At 39.5% G+C, this 14,531-nt stretch overlaps 1 protein-coding gene across 1 annotated transcript; it reads left to right on the forward strand.

Annotated features, from left to right (window-relative positions):
• Window positions 1-11,652, forward strand: slc17a6a (solute carrier family 17 member 6a). Its single transcript, XM_043228118.1, has 12 exons — window positions 1-542; window positions 1,862-2,117; window positions 2,608-2,726; window positions 3,621-3,735; window positions 4,977-5,064; window positions 5,143-5,229; window positions 5,318-5,460; window positions 6,109-6,258; window positions 7,427-7,559; window positions 7,676-7,786; window positions 7,904-8,031; window positions 9,109-11,652. The coding sequence occupies exons 1-12, from the start codon at window positions 457-459 to the stop codon at window positions 9,436-9,438; spliced, it is 1,746 nt and encodes a 581-aa protein (XP_043084053.1). The 5' UTR covers window positions 1-456; the 3' UTR covers window positions 9,439-11,652.
• The last annotated feature ends 2,879 nt before the right edge of the window (window positions 11,653-14,531 follow it).

Below are 14,531 nucleotides of genomic sequence, written 5' to 3' on the forward strand. Positions count from 1 at the left end.
ATGTCAGTACACGCTTTTTTAGCAGCTGATGAGTGAAAGAGGGGAGCGCGCAGGTGTGGAGCGCGCAGCTCACTCGCCGGACGGACGCGCGCCTTCTCTCGCGCCAGAGTCCCCTTCGCGCTCTTTCTTTGACGGTTTTTTTTTCTCCTGCTTTCGAAGGCGGAATATTCTCGTTCATAGTCGAGAATACGTCGGCAAAAATGGAAAACGAAGGAAAAGTCGAAGGAAAGGGAGTTTCAAAGGACATTTCAGTGACTGCGAATCGGGCTTTTAACTGATTGGTAATCTCGGCGGTTTATAGGTCGTCTACGAGGAATAAAATAGCGTTTTTTCTTTTTTTTACTGGGTCAAAAATACTGCTCAGGTTTCCGCACTCAAGGAATATGCTGAAATATCCCACAGCCGATTCAAATTGAAATTTCTTGTTGATAACGAGCGGGATATACGTCTTTGGAGATGGATACGGTGAAGGAGCGAGTTTTGGCCCCCGGTAAGGAACGATTGAGGAATCTGGCCGGGAAAACCCTGGGACACATGCACAGGTATCAAACCCCTTTCGTTCAATAAATTAGACAAAAAATAATTATTAAATATAATTATCTTGACGTCCAAATACCGCGATTTAGGTTACGCTTCTGCTGTAATTATCTCCCCCCCCCTTCGATAAAGGACGGCCGCGCGTCACATAATTCATAATCATCCATCCGTCTGCGATGGAACACGTTCTTTTCGACATTTTTCGTTTCGAGAAATTAAGACAGAGGCGACTACAAGCGTTAAAGATCGTGATGTGCTCGCGTATAGATCTAGAGATGAAAGAATTCCTCGGAGGATCGCTCCTCTGCCCACAAGCGCTCCTGACTCAATTAATAATTCATGAAAAGAAAGTCGTGACGAGCTAGGATTAAGTCCCTTTAATTAAATCATTAGTGTTATTTTTATTACCACCGATGCATATTTATTTTTTTTATTTGTGTAACAGTCATTTTTCTGAATTTAGCTCGCAAACCGATTTCAGAATAATTCGGGTTTTTTCGTTTACGCGTCTACAATTCGTAAAATTTCTGATTATTCCGTTTTTGTGCATTTTTTTTTTTGGTATGGATTTAGGCCAGAGGTTACGAAACGCTCAGAGTGAGAACGGAACAGTGAATGGTTTACATCAGAGAGAGAGAGAGAGAGATAGAGAGAGAGAAAAAAAAACTTCACTTTGATCCGATGCACAACGACTAAATAATACGCCGCAGTAAAATAGCATTTCTTATATTTCGTTTCGTGTAATATATTATTTAGATGTTAGATTTTTTTTTCCTGCGTATCGATATCTCAAAGCAGCCGCAAACGTGTCATAAACGAAAAATAAAAATCGCGTTTAACCTATCATCTGCTTTTTAAGCAATACGAATGCATTTCGATATAACAGGGTGAAAAAAAATGCTGCAATGCGGTTGAAATAACTCAGTTTGCCAAGTCGTGACCGAATAGATCAGAACAGAAATATACAATAGAATTGTCCTTTGCCGAATGATGAATTAAATCATTAAATAAATGTATGATAACGTCCTATTCGCACTCTGAGAAACAGAGGAATGTATTTTGTAGATATGCATCTGTTATATATTCGGTTATTTTTTTATTTATTTTTTTACATAAATTAAATTTGTCGTTATACGAACTTGTAGTCACTTTCAGTTATGTATAGCCGAACGTTCTTGATGGTTATTTTTAGTTTGTTTTATTCAAACTAACGCTGCCAAAACGTCCCTTAAAATCGAAAAAGAATAGGCTGATGGTAAAATAACGCAATAAACGCAAAGAACGAAAGCTGGTCCCGTTTGTCTGAGGAACTGCGTCCTCGCAGGGTGATGGAGAAGCGGCAGAAGACGGGCGAGGTGATCGAGCTCACGGAGGAAGGGAGGCCCGCGCCGCAGCAGCAGAAGAAAGCGCCGCTCTGCGACTGCACGTGCTTCGGGCTCCCGCGCCGCTACATCATCGCCATCATGAGCGGCCTCGGTTTCTGCATATCGTTCGGCATCCGCTGCAACCTCGGAGTCGCGATCGTCGACATGGTCAACAACAGCACCATTCACCGGGGCGGCAAGATCATCATCAAAGAGGTGAGAGCGAGGCCGGAGCTCCTCCCTCGAGTCTTCGCGTGAAGGAACAGTCCAATGTTCACCCTTACATAAAAAGAAAAAAAAAAACCCAAAACATTACATTTTATGAGGAATGCAAATGCAAAATGAGCATTTATATATATATATATATATATATATATATATATATATATATATATATATATATATATATATATATATATATATATTTATTATATATATATTATTATATATATATATATATATATATATATATATATATATAATGATTATTATTATTTATTTTTATATGTTAATGAATGAATAGATTAATTTATATATATATATATATATATATATATATATATATATATATATATATATATATATTTTTTTTTTTTTTTTATTTTTTAATTATTATTATTTTTTATTATTTATTTATTTTATTTTTATATGTTAATGAATGAATAGATTAATCGTGCGCTTTTTTTTTTTTTTTCCTTTTCATAAGAAAGCGAAGTTTAACTGGGATCCGGAGACGGTGGGAATGATTCACGGCTCGTTTTTCTGGGGCTATATAGTGACACAGATCCCAGGAGGATATATATCCTCACGACTCGCTGCCAACAGGTAATTCACAATGCGCATTTATCTCCAAACATATATATATATATATATATATATATATATATATATATATATATATATATATATATATATATATATATATATATGTGTATGTGTGTGTGTGTGTGTGTGTGTGTGTGTGTGTGTGTATTTAATAGGCCACATCACATTTTTTACTAATTACGTTTAAAAACATTCATTTACTTAACAGTGCTTTACATCTGGCAACCACATAAATGCGTTTTTAAAGGGCAAACCCTGTCGTTCGTGCGCTTTGTTTGGTTGCCATGAACCTTGAATGCAGGAGAGCAGCCACGCTTTCCTCCGGAGAGCTCATTAACCAGAGACTCGCGTGCTCTCCTGTTCACTGTGAGACACATCCCGATTCAACAAAACGCCCTTTGACCGAAATATATATATTTATATATTGTTATATACGTGTGTGTGTGATTGAATGGTTCGTAAATGTAATGTTTTATTGCGGTTGTGCATTATCGCACACAATTTTAGCGAGATGTAAATACGCAGATGGTTCGAAAGCAGCTTCAAACAGGAAAATAACAAAATAACTTCTTTAAACGGGAGACAGATTCAAACAGAGCGACGGAAGAAGTGCGTTAAAGGAACCAAAAGAATACTACGAGACAGTGAGTGCCCGTTAAACGCAGTTTCGCTATTCTCATGCACAGACGGCCGCAGACCGTGCAAATTAGATCTAAATAAAATATGTGTCTCCCTCAGCATTGTTGGAGCGGTTTCCCTCGTAGACACCGAGGCCCTCGGCTACCGTCGTCTGCACAGTTCATGTTATTTCTTGCACCCGCTCTACGGAGGTGCCTCCAGTCGGCGTGAGGCTTGCCGTCAGTAACCCGTCCCTGTGCACGCTTTGATCCGCAGGGTGTTCGGTGCCGCTATCCTGCTCACCTCGACCCTCAACATGTTCATCCCCTCCGCTGCCCGCGTTCACTACGGCTGTGTCATCTTCGTCAGGATACTGCAGGGCCTCGTCGAAGTGAGACTCTCTCCTCTCTCTCTCGCCGATTAGTGATTCAACAGACTAACGGGTATCACCAGATGTTGGGATTTTATCATGAGGGCAGGTTGAGCCGGACAGAATTTGACAGCAATTTCAACTGAACAAAACGTGATTAATCCTTAGATTGTATACGTGATATGTGTGTATTATATGAAAACAAAACAGATGCACGTATTTCAAAAAAAAAAAATATGTTGTTTTTATATTAAATATATTTAGATATAATTAAGTCAGGCTTGTATAAACTAAACAAGCGAATACAAGTAATTTTTTTTTACAGTGAGTGATTTTTTTTCACATATGTAACTATTTCGGATGCGATCAATCACCTGTTGAGCTCATCTCGTGGTTTTAAATCTGTTGTTTCAAAATAATTCACAGCTGGATTATGAATGCAGAAAATGTAATGAGTTACAATACTTTCATAAAGTAATTGAAATAGATGCCCTAAAATGTAACCTATCCCATTTCCAATATAAGCTTAAAAAATAGCTAATAAAAAAAAAAAAAAAAAAAATATATATATATATATATATATATATATATATATATATATATCAGGTATGTTTTCAGGTGTGTTATCCGGCTGCAGACAGATTAGAGGAGAACAAATGAATGCAGGAAAACGAAACCCTTGAAAAGAGGATTTCGTCTCTCATTCAGACTAAAGTCACTGAAAGACTTTCAGCAGCTGCTTTGCTGCCTTTGTGTGCCGGTCACAATGAGTGTCGACTGTACACGACTTAAAAGCCATTTGAGGTTTTGTTGTAAGCGCATTAGCTTGAGCTCTGTGTATTGACATTAGCTCCGTGGATGCGCTCTCCTCTGCCGGCCGCAGCAATTTGTGTCTATCAGCGACTGATTGTGTGACAATTAGCTGCTAATGAAGATTTAATGGGCGGCATTAGCGTGTTTGTGGTGAATCAGATCCGGTCAGACTGCGTTTGTGCAAGTCTGCATGGATCATTAATCCTTATTTGAAATGCGATTGTATGTGTTAGTGTTCATTTGTTAAAGGTTAGACCTCTCTCTGTCTTTTATGACCCGTGTAAGGTATTTCAGGTAAGATTCTCAATATTTTATAACATAACTATATATATATAGTGTGCATTTATTTAAGCAAATACTGAGCAGGGCAGTGCACTAAAAATCATTATAGAGCGAAACAAAAATAAAAGCAAACGCTGATGGTTTGACATTTTTCTTTGCGTGTCCAGGGTGTGACCTACCCAGCATGCCATGGGATTTGGAGCAAGTGGGCTCCGCCCCTCGAGAGAAGTCGCTTAGCCACCACATCTTTTTGTGGTAAATACATTTTGCTTTTGAAAAGTCCACCAAACACGGAATTGCCGGAATAAAAGCTGTGGAAACACTCCGTTTCAGGTTCGTACGCGGGCGCTGTGGTGGCCATGCCGTTGGCTGGAATATTAGTGCAGTACTCAGGCTGGTCTTCTGTCTTCTACATATACGGTAGGCTTGCGATCTTCGAATGATAACAGCGCTTTGGTTTTAAGTATTCGATTCCCTGACCTCTTGTTTGCTCTCCGTTGGGCTGCAGGCAGTTTTGGGATTGTCTGGTACATGTTTTGGATTCTGGTTTCATACGAGAGCCCAGCAGATCACCCCACCATCACAGATGAAGAGAGGACTTACATAGAGGAGAGTATTGGAGAAAGCGCCAAACTAATGGGGGCGAGTGAGGTACGTTCCCTACTGTGGACAAATATGAATCGCCTGTGGGTTTCGTGTCAAAACAGCTTTACAGTGTTAAACGGAGAATAGTGACAAAAGGGTAATAGTAAACACTTTTAAAACACGCCGATCTACGGTTCTGCGTATTAACTGCCACTTGTTTGAAAACAGGTGATGGATAAAGACCCGGCTTTGCTGATGAGATACGTATGAATATATCATACAATATGTTAGCCAGCGCTAAGTGAAGTCATCATCCAGCTCAGTGCAAAAAAAAAAAAAAATACTGTCAATGATCACTTACCCTCATATTGTTCCAAAACCGAACAGAAAATATTAGCAATGGCAAGTTTTTTTCTCAAGTTGCCTGAATTCTAAGAGTTTTTGCCCTGGAGAGAGATTGAGTAAATGCATTTAAAAAACAAGGATCTATCGCTCTTTCTTACTATATATTTGTTTGTTCCGAAACATTTTTCTTCATCAGAATTCATGCAACTTTGTAATGTTCAGCAATGGAGAAACCGTAAATAATTACGAAATAATGTTTGACGGGGTCTTTAAGCACCTTGTGAAATGATTGCTCGAGATTTTTCGTGCTGTATGTGTCTTATCGGCTTCTACGTAACATTTTTTAACCTGATTTTTATTTTTTTGCAGAAATTCAAGACGCCCTGGAGGAAGTTCTTCACCTCCATGCCGGTCTATGCAATCATCGTGGCCAATTTCTGCAGGAGCTGGACCTTCTATCTGCTGCTTATCAGTCAGCCGGCGTACTTCGAAGAAGTGTTCGGCTTTGAAATCAGTAAGGTGAGAGAAACGGCTGAACCGATTTACATTAATCAGATCTCGGGCGCGTCGTTGTGCTTGTTACGTGTGCTGTGCGAATTGGTCTCACGCGCAATTTCTTCTCAGGCCACATTTGAATTGTTACTATCTGTCGTGTTTGACCATTATTCATTGCTGTCGCGCCAGCATCGGATTGCATTTGAGATGTTGGCCATTCAGAAATGTGTGTCCACAGTGGCATACATAAATAAAACCTGACACCGTTATTGATCTTCGACTTCTGAGCTGAAAGAGTGGCGTAAATCCTGTAGGCCTGACAGGTGTAATTGAACCGCTGTTTGATTCGGCTTGGCCTTGTAGCTGCATCATGGGAGATTGGACTTGTTTAGTGGTTTTATCATTCAGGGCTGTTTTGGATTTCAGTGATTTAGTGCTAGTATAGTAATTCTACTACATACTGATTGTATGATGGCAGACGTCTTGGTATACTATGCCTTTAAGAGTGACCAGGTGTTCGGTCATCTCAGGTCTTTGTAAGGGTTGGATCCAGACTGAAGCTGGTGTAATTACTAGGGATCTAAATCCCGTGGCAGAAACGAACAGATGCAACAATAGCATAGCTGCTGTTACAAACAAGGAAAAATGATGTGTTCAACAGAAGCAAAAGAATCACAACGTGTGCATTTCACCAAATACAACTAAAGAATTTGGAAGCCTTATGTGGAAAAGCTCTACCTCCTTCTCCCCAAAAAGTGGACTTTGCCATCCTCGGTACTACCAAGAGTTTTGCACGCTTAGGGAGCGAGTTGGATTGTATCATTGGCACAAGCTAGTTAGATACAATGCGATAACAATCACAAAGCCTGCCTTGGAATACACGTATAGTTGTGAAATCGAACAGTGTCGAACATAGTCACTAGGAACATCTCGCAGCCTTGGTCTGATGCAAGGCCAAGTCATTAATCATTTGCAAATTTAACAGTTCCAGTTTCAGTGTTATGATATCCATAAAAATCTGCGTCAAAGTAAATTGTATTCAAAAATGTGGCTCAGGGATTCTTTAACGTTTCACCTTTGCGTTTAATGTGGGTCTTTGTCTATTTTTTTTCTTCCAAAAATGTCATACTTGTGGTGAACCATCCTGTAGAGTGAAGTCACGAGGACTGATTGTTTCTTGTGGTGTTGTCAGGTCGGTATGGTCTCCGCTCTGCCTCACCTTGTCATGACCATCATAGTGCCAATCGGCGGGCAACTGGCTGACTTCCTACGCAGCAAAAACATCTTAACCACCACCACTGTCAGAAAAATCATGAACTGCGGAGGTAAAAGTAACGACATTTCATTACAGTAATTGTATCTTGTCTTTGAAATCGATAACAAAAAAAAAAAACCATTATGGTCATTATGGACCTTTGACCAACACGTCATTTGGTTGTAGGGTTTGGGATGGAAGCCACTCTGCTGTTAGTGGTTGGTTTCTCTCACAGCAAAGGTATGGCCATCTCGTTTCTGGTGCTAGCTGTTGGCTTTAGCGGCTTTGCTATATCAGGTGAGACACTCACACACCGTCTTCATGTTTTGAAACACCATTTCGTTTTACTTGCATTCAACAATATTTAAAAGAAATGTATATCTGATTTCCTCTTTTATCCTATCCCTCTTCAAGGTTTTAATGTCAACCACTTGGACATCGCTCCGAGGTATGCCAGCATACTGATGGGTATTTCTAACGGAGTGGGCACTCTCTCTGGTATGGTCTGCCCTCTCATTGTAGGTGCTATGACCAAAAACAAGGTGAGAATCCTTAAAGTAGTCCCACTTTTGATCAGATGAACTCTGCAAAATCTGACATAAGAAACAATAGTTCTCCTAGTTTTTTGGTTTGTAGTTCAAAACATTAACTCGTAGGGGTGTGACAAGATCTCGTGGTCTCGTGAGAACTTTGCAAAATCCTCTCGACAGTGGTATGACGGAGAATAAACTATAGGAGTCATTTATAATCACTAATGCTGTCTAAAGTCTCTGTCAGAAAACCGCTGCCGCATTCTATTCGCGATGTGCTGACGCAAAATTCCAAATGGTTTTCAATGCTTGCTTTATCACGTCCAGCGCGGGCAGACTTAGGGTCAGGGTATGCTTCACTTCGTCTTTCGCACAGCCGCATCCGCACAGCTTTCAAAGTATACCCAATCGCAGATTAGTGCGGACGGACGAGTTCGACACACCTGACCACACTCTTTCAGCGTTCTTCTCGCACATACTGTCTGAACAATTGAGCCTTCATAATGACGAAAATGACCTAACGGGAGTATACTTTGGCGCTTAAACTGTCACGGTGTGGCAAGTTTGTTTTGGTATGTTGTTTGTTACTGCAAGTAATTCATTAAAATAGACATTTAGTCTCAAAAAAGTTACAATGCAATTTTTGCCTATATATTTTATCATTGAGGATTTATTTAAAAAATTCAAAAAATCTAGTCTTGTTCTCATCTTGTAACTTGGGACTATAAATCCAACCCTACAACTTACCCTAATACTTTATTTCGGCAAAAGACAAATTCAAATTTGAGTTGATAAAAAAATGTGTTAAGCACTTTATTAACTACACCGCCAAAACCGTTGATTAACGGCCATCTTTTGTAATGTTGTCCGGTCCAAACAGCCTCTGCCAATATTTGCACCCGGTGTAAATAGACACATTTATTGCACAACACATTGTTTCAGATGCTGTTTTTCAAATATTGTAGAAAGTATATAGTGAATCCGTTTTCTGTGCCGTCTGTGATGAGCCGTAAACATGCATAGCCGCTAAAAAATACATAATAAAAGGCAAAGACCGCATTCCCGAGTGTGTCTTTTCTTGCGCATTAGACTCGCGAGGAATGGCAGAACGTGTTTTTGATCGCCTCACTGGTGCATTATGGCGGAGTGATCTTCTATGGGATTTTTGCATCCGGCGAGAAGCAGCCGTGGGCCGATCCGGAAGAGACCAGTGAGGAGAAGTGCGGCTTCATCGATGAAGACGAGTTGGCGGAGGAGACCGGTGACATCACGCTGAGCCATGCTCCATTCGGGGGCCCCGCCAAAACGTACGGGGCCACGACGCAGCTGAACGGGGGATGGGCCAAAGGCTGGGAGAAAACCGAGGAATACATCCAGGAGGACGCCGAGCAGACGTATACAGGAGACGGGTACTCCTAGATCTTTATTCGCGATGAGTCATAGCAAATCTGTAAAAAAAAAAAAAAAAAAAAAAAAAAAAGTCAAAGCAAAAAGATATATGTGATGATAGACACTGTACTGAACAAGCGTAGCTACAGGAGTCAGAGATGTTTTTGAAAAGAGTCTTTATTCGATAGCAAGTGAATAGAGAAGATATTTAAAGGGAATAATGTATTCAGAGATATTGATTAAAATATACTGGTAATTATACGAAGAGCTCATATTTAGGATTATTTAAAGAATATATATGGCTATGTAAATGTTTCCTTTTAAAAATACAGATATGTTGAGTTATTACTGTATTTAATCAACTTAATAGCACAGACATCTGTAATCAAAGCACAGGTCTTGGCTGTTTTTTGCAGGTTTAGACTAGTTTTGTTTTAGGTTTGTGTCTTCTACTGTAACTTTAGCGGATGAGTAGTTTAGTTTAACAGGTCAGGACCGATTAGAGTAGGGTAGTTTAGATCAACGTCGTTTTGTTCAGAAGAAACAAGTGTTTCACTCTGGTTTACAGAGCTCTTGCCATTGACCTTACAGAAAATATGCAAAATTTGGGGTTATTTAACTATATTATATAACAAAGGATGCTGTTTATCATTATGTACGTGTACTATTTTACACATTATAAACTAGTCCCTTTATTTGGGACATAAACCTAGAAGGTAGAGCATAATAGACATATACTGTTTGATGCGGAAAGAATCTAAAATAGCACAAATTCGCAAAACGTACCTGCTACATCCGAATGATGACGTGTATTAAAATAAGTGTGAAATATACCGACGAACCTTTAAATGTTGAATCATCCAAAAGTACACCTGGGAACTTTTTAAAGTGCAATCTCGTATTGTAAGTTTTGTTCAGCTATAGTTACATCGCCACTACATTCAAGTGTGTGCTTGGCAATACAGTCCTGTATTTTAAGTGGTATTAAGCTGGTCTTCATTTCAAATGTTCCATTTTAGCCGACATTTAATGACAAGCCAGTCATTTTCTGAGATTCTTTGAATGCACTGACATGTCGTTATTTGGGAAAACAAGTGATTTCTATCTTAAGTATGTGTTTTGACATGGATTTACCGTTTCTGTGAGACTGTTGTGAACCTGGGTCAGTGATATCTGTGCTTACTGTTCTTATTGGGCCATATTTATCATAGAAACCGGCGTTAAAAAGTGAGGCTGTCCATTTGGGATATATATTGTGACGCCATTGAGATCATTCCGTGCGTATGGTCAAATCCTGATCATCTGATGTATTTAAGTGTCGCCATGCAAAGCTGATGTAATATGTTGAGTGAATTTCACAAAACCTGTCAGGAAGAGCAGGTTCCGCCTCACCCAGAAATGTAATTTTATATCGCATTAAGACAATTAAAATAAATTCATTTAAAATAAATGGATAAACACTATCGATGCTGTCAATGTAATAAATATTATCAATAATAATAATAATAATAACGGTCCGAAAGCTTGAAAATTGTGCATGTTTTTTTGTGAGATTCACTCTAATTCTTCATTCGTGACACATACCAGTGCGTCGTGTTTAGTCAACCAGCAGTAATCTAAGATGACGTGTCAAAGTCTTAAAAAATACAAGAAATAAATAATAATTTGTCGAGAACATGTACTGCAATAATTTACTGATGACATCAGCAATCTTGTTATACTCAACAACTAATTCATTCATTCAAGAAATCTGGATTGCGTCTAGTTTATGAAGTCATTTGAACGATTGCGGAAGTCTTACCGAAGCATCAGAAAAATTCACGGCCATTTTCAGAGGTTGGAATCTGAGCCATGCTTTAATTTGTTCTGAAACTCAGCTAGATGTTTTCTAGATTTGTGTATTTTGTGATGAATTCATCACGAACCTAAAGCTCTTTTCACAGCCTCTTGCCTGAGACCGAAGTGCACAAGTGATTGTTATATTATATTGTTGTGTCAAATAGAGCGATCTGTTGATGTCAAAAAGTGTTAAACTGTATGAATTGCTCACTAAGTGTGATTTTATATACAATTATTCAAATCGAGACATCGCGATGTCTTTCCTTTGATTTTTGCGACTGGTGGACCAAAATTTAAAGGCGGTTTTCTGGTTTCGAAAAGATAAGAGTTGATGTTCTTTATAGAGTGTGATGATTATTTTTGCATGATATAGTCATTAAAATCATCCTGGGCATTGATTTCAAATGGTTGTGTCTCTCTTTGTGAAGGTCTTGTTGATAAAATTCTATTACATTTTGCATTAAATATGAATGCAAACTTAAAACTTTTTTTAAAAGAAGGCAAGAATATACAAGGGTTTGTAAAAAAGGGATGCTCCATCATTCCTGTAATGTATTCATGCAAAATCCATCAAACAGTCAGGATTTTCTCAAATTTCTTTAACCTTATATGTAACATAGATTTGACTCATTACATCAGTGGATCTGATTAAGGTAAATGACCTACAAAGGACAAATTACCGCCAGCAAATTAGATGAGAACAAATCACTAATCAATACCATTTAAAACCCCCAACAGACTGCTGAGCGTGCTGGTCCTTCGTTACTTGGCACAAGAGTATGGAACAGAATTGAAGACCAGACTCTACAAACACCCAAACCGGAACACCTCGAAATCAGATTAATACCCAGACAAACACCAAAACCTAAACCAGCACCAAACCTTCAAAGGCAAACGTCTAGAATAGTACCAGACCCCCAAAGAACAATAACATACAGTCTAAATCTTAATTAACAAATATACAAAGTATTATTTCTAGTTTAGACCAATACCAAAGCCCCGAAGATAAGCTTGGTCCAATACCAGACCAAGCCTAACACAGACCAGTACCAGACCCCAAAGACTAAAATCTAGACCAACAGGAGACTCCATACAGAACGATAAAAGACCCTATTATTATAAACAACCATATTTTATTATGCTTCACCTCAGCTCTCTTGACTGGGCAACAGCAAGCAGACATGCTGTGTTGAAAATAAAGGATGGGCCGTCTCACTTTAATGACCTGGGCTGGCTTCCTCTGTGGCGTGTGCTAATGTGACAGGACACACATTGCTGTCACCAGCCGACCGGAACGTGTTTTCCCACAGCCCACCGATGACACGCGTCACGCCAATTGCCTCCGTGACAAACCCACCCACGCGACACCCATCAGCTTAAAACCCCCAAAATGCAGCACGAATCTATTTGTGACGGCGTGTGCCGCTAGAAATAGGTTCAGCTTAGGATATTGTCCATTTAGGAAATTGCCATCCTGTGTTTTACCAAACAAAGAGTAATGGATCAAACGGATGGATGTGTGGGTAATAAATGAGTCTGCTCCAGTGCTGCGCTCGGGGCAGCAGGTGTTGAAGGGTATCCCGGCGTCTCTAGGGGCTGTGGGGCTCTAATCAGCATCCAGAATGAGTATGTAATGACCGAACCTCTGCAAGGGCTCGTGGGACACCGGAATCCAAACACAATTATTTCTGTGAACCCCTCCCAACGCAACGTAACTCTCCCTGAACAGTCATTGCAAAGGGGGTTCATCAGATGTACTCTGTCATGCAGAGAGGCAGAAGTGAGGTTTGCTCAAGCTGTCTGTGCGCTAAAATAACGTTCTCATCTAAACCTGCAGTCACGAATGACTAAACGGGAATGAGTCGATGGCTACTGAGTCACACTGGGCTCTTATATTCTGTCCTTCTGCTTCGCGTAATTGTTTTTCTCACTTTTTAATTTCGAGTTATTTGAACAAACCCCTAATTGTAAATATTAAACTGCTCATCCCAGGTCATCATTAATGTTGGAGGTAACTCGCCTCCGAGAACCACTCGGAACAAGAACGAAGTTACCGAATGCCCCTTTAGATGATCTCCACACTAGCAGCCAGAACACCACAGAAACTTCTAGTAATTGTTGAGCAACTCTGCGGAACACTTTAACAACCACATATCAATATGCTAGCAACCCCCATAACAACTATATAAAAGCCACACCAGTGACTCAGAATTACCTAACCATCATCTAGCGGTGTTTGAGCGAATTTAGCAAACATCCATGCTACCGGTTCTGCTCAGCCAAGCAACGGTTCGGTTGTTATCGCACCTCTGGAGGGCAGAGGAGTAAGGTTTAACTGTGCAGCACTGACTAGTTAGCCTCCATTACCTCACTCCCATCTGGGTCACGGCACCAATGCAACTGGTTCCAAAAAAGCCATTTCGACAAGAGATTAAAAGCTACAGAAACCACCTAGCAACCACCTATTAACCAATCTGAACACCCTAGCAACAATATAGACTTGTTTCAACAAGTACTCATAACACCCTTTTAAAACCCACTGAGACCAAGGACTATTACTATAATGTTAAAAATATCAGTAAAGTTTTAAGAATTGTTCTAAATTTTTATGAATAGAATTGCTTCCATTCTACGTCTCCACAGTCAGCGTAACTATAATCATAATCACACACAGGAAATATATAATTTCAGAATTATTCTTTCCAGCGAATAATTAAATATTTACAGCCAATCCGAATCCATGCTGCTTTAATGAGCTCGAGCAATTAAAGAGGCAGGTGACATTACACAACATTATCGTGCTGTGTGTTGAATGTTAACGTACTACTTATTACCAATATATTATTCTTCTTGTTAACAGGCTTATTTATTTATTTATTTAAAGATACAAATAGCATTCTATATTCAACAGTGTAACTGATCAATATATGCTGTGCTAAATTACAAAGGAGGTTCCTAGGGAATATGAACCCGGTTTCTCATTTTATGAATGCGCTTGCCAGTTGCTCCTCTCCATCATGTTTATGAACTATTGATGCCCTGAGGCATTTATTCATGTAATTAGGTTTTAAATTACTCTCCCCAAACACGGACGGAAGAAGTTTCTCTGCCGCACAAATTTCACAAATGCCAGTTAAAAGTCCTGACAGGTTAGCAGGTGAAATGAGTCCAAAAACGTCGGGCGTTTGGCGGTACGGCGCACATATAGGCACGAAACTAAATGAATATTTCATCACTTATCAACACTTTTTTCTGCGTTTGAGAACCATCCCCTCCCCCTCCCG

This window comes from Puntigrus tetrazona, chromosome 25 (genome assembly GCF_018831695.1).
Source record: "Puntigrus tetrazona isolate hp1 chromosome 25, ASM1883169v1, whole genome shotgun sequence".
In the NCBI taxonomy this organism is placed as follows: domain Eukaryota; kingdom Metazoa; phylum Chordata; class Actinopteri; order Cypriniformes; family Cyprinidae; genus Puntigrus; species Puntigrus tetrazona.

Coding starts and splice junctions, on each gene's coding strand:
- slc17a6a (XM_043228118.1), top strand. CDS start 457: ATGGATACGGTGAAGGAGCGAGTTTTGGCCCCCGGTAAGGAACGATTG. Junction 3,736..4,976: donor TACTGCAGGGCCTCGTCGAA/GTGAGACTCTCT, acceptor TTGCGTGTCCAG/GGTGTGACCTACCCAGCATG. Junction 7,787..7,903: donor TAGCGGCTTTGCTATATCAG/GTGAGACACTCA, acceptor TCCCTCTTCAAG/GTTTTAATGTCAACCACTTG.